This window comes from Rosa rugosa, chromosome 6 (assembly GCF_958449725.1).
Source record: "Rosa rugosa chromosome 6, drRosRugo1.1, whole genome shotgun sequence".
Lineage (NCBI taxonomy): Eukaryota > Viridiplantae > Streptophyta > Magnoliopsida > Rosales > Rosaceae > Rosa > Rosa rugosa.
The window spans coordinates 52,071,605-52,073,987 of record NC_084825.1 but is presented as its reverse complement, the minus strand read 5'-3'; the positions used below and the strand labels follow the sequence as shown (position 1 = coordinate 52,073,987).

Here is a 2,383-nt window from a genome sequence, read left to right as displayed (position 1 = left end):
ATGCCTTTGTATGTTGCTGTAAATGTTTATCTTGCTCCGATTAACTCCAGCAGCAGCAGGAACACCGGGTTAGTTCCCGTTTTCAATATTTTTTTTTATGTATATATGATTCTTGATTGAGCATCTGAAACACTAGAAGCATTCCTGTCATGCACCTAGGTTAGAGTACATGGGGACCAGATGAAATTTACTTTAGCATGATTGATCTTGAATTTTTGATGTTTGGAATTGGTTGAAAATTTCTGAATGATCAATTGTCTGCTCTTGAATTCTGGTTGAATTATATATACATTTATTTGTCTTGAATTGTTGACAAGATAATCTCCCATTTTGGTAATCCAACTTTCATAATCTTGCTCATGGAAATTCGTTGATGAACAGGTTGTTCTCTTTCTTTGGTTTTAACTTAGCTTGCTTTGTTAAAAATTAAGGAGTAATAACCGCTAGTTCTAGATTGCAAGATGGTATATTGACGCATATTGTACACATCAATCTGTCAATGTATTGTTTTGAAATCATTTGGATATAGAATTAGGAAAATTGTGTCTTTATTTCTTTTGGAACAAATTGTATCTTCAACAGAAGGATTAACTTTATGTTCTTAAAAATAAAACAGTGCATCATGAAGTATTAAAAACTAAATTCAGAGAACTGGACTTTTCTTCTTGCTATACACATCATTCCTTTTTTGGTCAATTGAAGACCACTTATTTTACACAGAAGGATAAGTGGGATTTGAATGAGCTAATAGCGATATGTGTGCAAGAGGAAGATAGGATCAAGAGGGATGGACCACTTGTTGTGAATCTGATCTCAAAGTCGAAATGGAAGGGAAAAGGCAAAGCTGTTGCCTCTAGTGCAGTTAATTCTGGAGAAGGTACCAGTGGGACCAAGCCTTACAAACTTGGCCCCAAGAAATCTGTGAACAGCAAGGGTAAGAAACCGGGAGTCTTCAAATGCTTCTTTTGTAAAAAGGAAGGTCATATGAAGAAAAATTGCCAGGGATTCAAGGATTGGATGGCAAAGAAGGGTAAGTCACAGTTAGATACTTTCTCTATTGAAGTTAATTTAGTTGATTTATCTCCTAGTTCTTGGTGGATTGACACCGGCTCACCGATTCACATTACGAATTCATTGCAGGGCTTTCTAAGCAAGAGAGCTCCAAGGAAAAATGAGGTGCAAGTAGCAGTTGGGAATGGCATGGGAGTGGCTGTGAAGGCTATAGGCACAGTCCGTTTAGTGTTAGGCTCAGGCACTCATTTTGATTTGAGCAATGTTTTCTATATTCCCTCGATGAAGAGGAATTTAATTTCTGTTTCTCAGTTAGTGAAACAAAGATGTACTTTTTACATCGACTCTTTCGGAATAAAAATCTCCCATGATTCTCGTTATATTGGCTCAGCTTCTCTCTTGAATGATTATTGGTCTCTTGAATGTTCTTATCGATCCTAAAGAAATATTGCTGATTGAGAGTGCACAGAAAGATATACGTAAAAAGAGAAAACACAGTGAGAACTCAGCTTATCTTTGGCATCGAAGGCTTGCACACATATCTAAAGATAGATTACAGAGAATGGTGAAAGAAAACTTGCTGCCTGCACTAGATTTTTCAGATTTTGACACCTGCATTGAATGTGTAAAGGGAAAAATGATTAAATCCAGAAATAAGGAATCCAATAGAAGCACAGAGCCATTGCAACTTATCCACACAGACATTTGTGGACCTTTTGCACACCAAACTATATGTGGTAATAAATATTTTATTACCTTTATAGATGACTGCACCAGGTATTGTATTGTTTTCCTCATTTCAGAAAAATCACAGAGCCTAGAAAAATTCAAAATTTTTAGAACTGAAGCAGAAAAAGAATTGGGAAAAGAAATTAAGGCAGTGAGGTCAGATAGAGGAGGGGAATATTATGGTAGATATACTGAAGCTGGACAGCAGAAGGGGCCTGTGAGCCCCCGAAAATTTTTGTTTAATTTTTAGAAGGTAATTTTCGCCAATAAGATTTTTCCACAAGGTAATTTAAGTGAAGGAAATTATTTTGGTATCGAGATTACGATTTGGGCCTCATGATTTAAGTTTGGGCCAGAGTTCTTCATTTTGGGCCTAGAAGGTTACTAAAGTTCATTGAAGCAAAAGATCGTCGAAGCAAATTTGAAAGGAAGGCGAATTGAGTTGTAGTGAAGATTTGAATTTTTAATTTTAACGAAATCGAGTTTTGGGCCTCGGACGAAGTCGAGAAATAACTTAGGAAGTTTCAGACGAAAAACGAATAAAATAGAAGTTACGAGCCCAAAAACCTTAAAGCAAACAGCTAGGATAAATTGGTAATTTGACGCGAGGGTATGATGGACTTTTCACACGAACTAAGAGTAA

The 2,383-nt window shown here is 36.3% G+C and overlaps 1 protein-coding gene across 1 annotated transcript; it reads left to right on the top strand.

Moving 5' to 3' along the window:
* On the top strand, positions 1–1,391 carry LOC133716992 (uncharacterized). Its single transcript, XM_062143614.1, has 3 exons — positions 1–68; positions 648–1,030; positions 1,141–1,391. The coding sequence occupies exons 1-3, from the start codon at positions 1–3 to the stop codon at positions 1,173–1,175; spliced, it is 486 nt and encodes a 161-aa protein (XP_061999598.1). The 3' UTR covers positions 1,176–1,391.
* Positions 1,392–2,383: the final 992 nt, after the last annotated feature.

Coding starts and splice junctions, on each gene's coding strand:
- LOC133716992 (XM_062143614.1), top strand. CDS start 1: ATGCCTTTGTATGTTGCTGTAAATGTTTATCTTGCTCCGATTAACTCC. Junction 69..647: donor AGCAGCAGCAGGAACACCGG/GTTAGTTCCCGT, acceptor AACTAAATTCAG/AGAACTGGACTTTTCTTCTT. Junction 1,031..1,140: donor GGATTGGATGGCAAAGAAGG/GTAAGTCACAGT, acceptor AATTCATTGCAG/GGCTTTCTAAGCAAGAGAGC.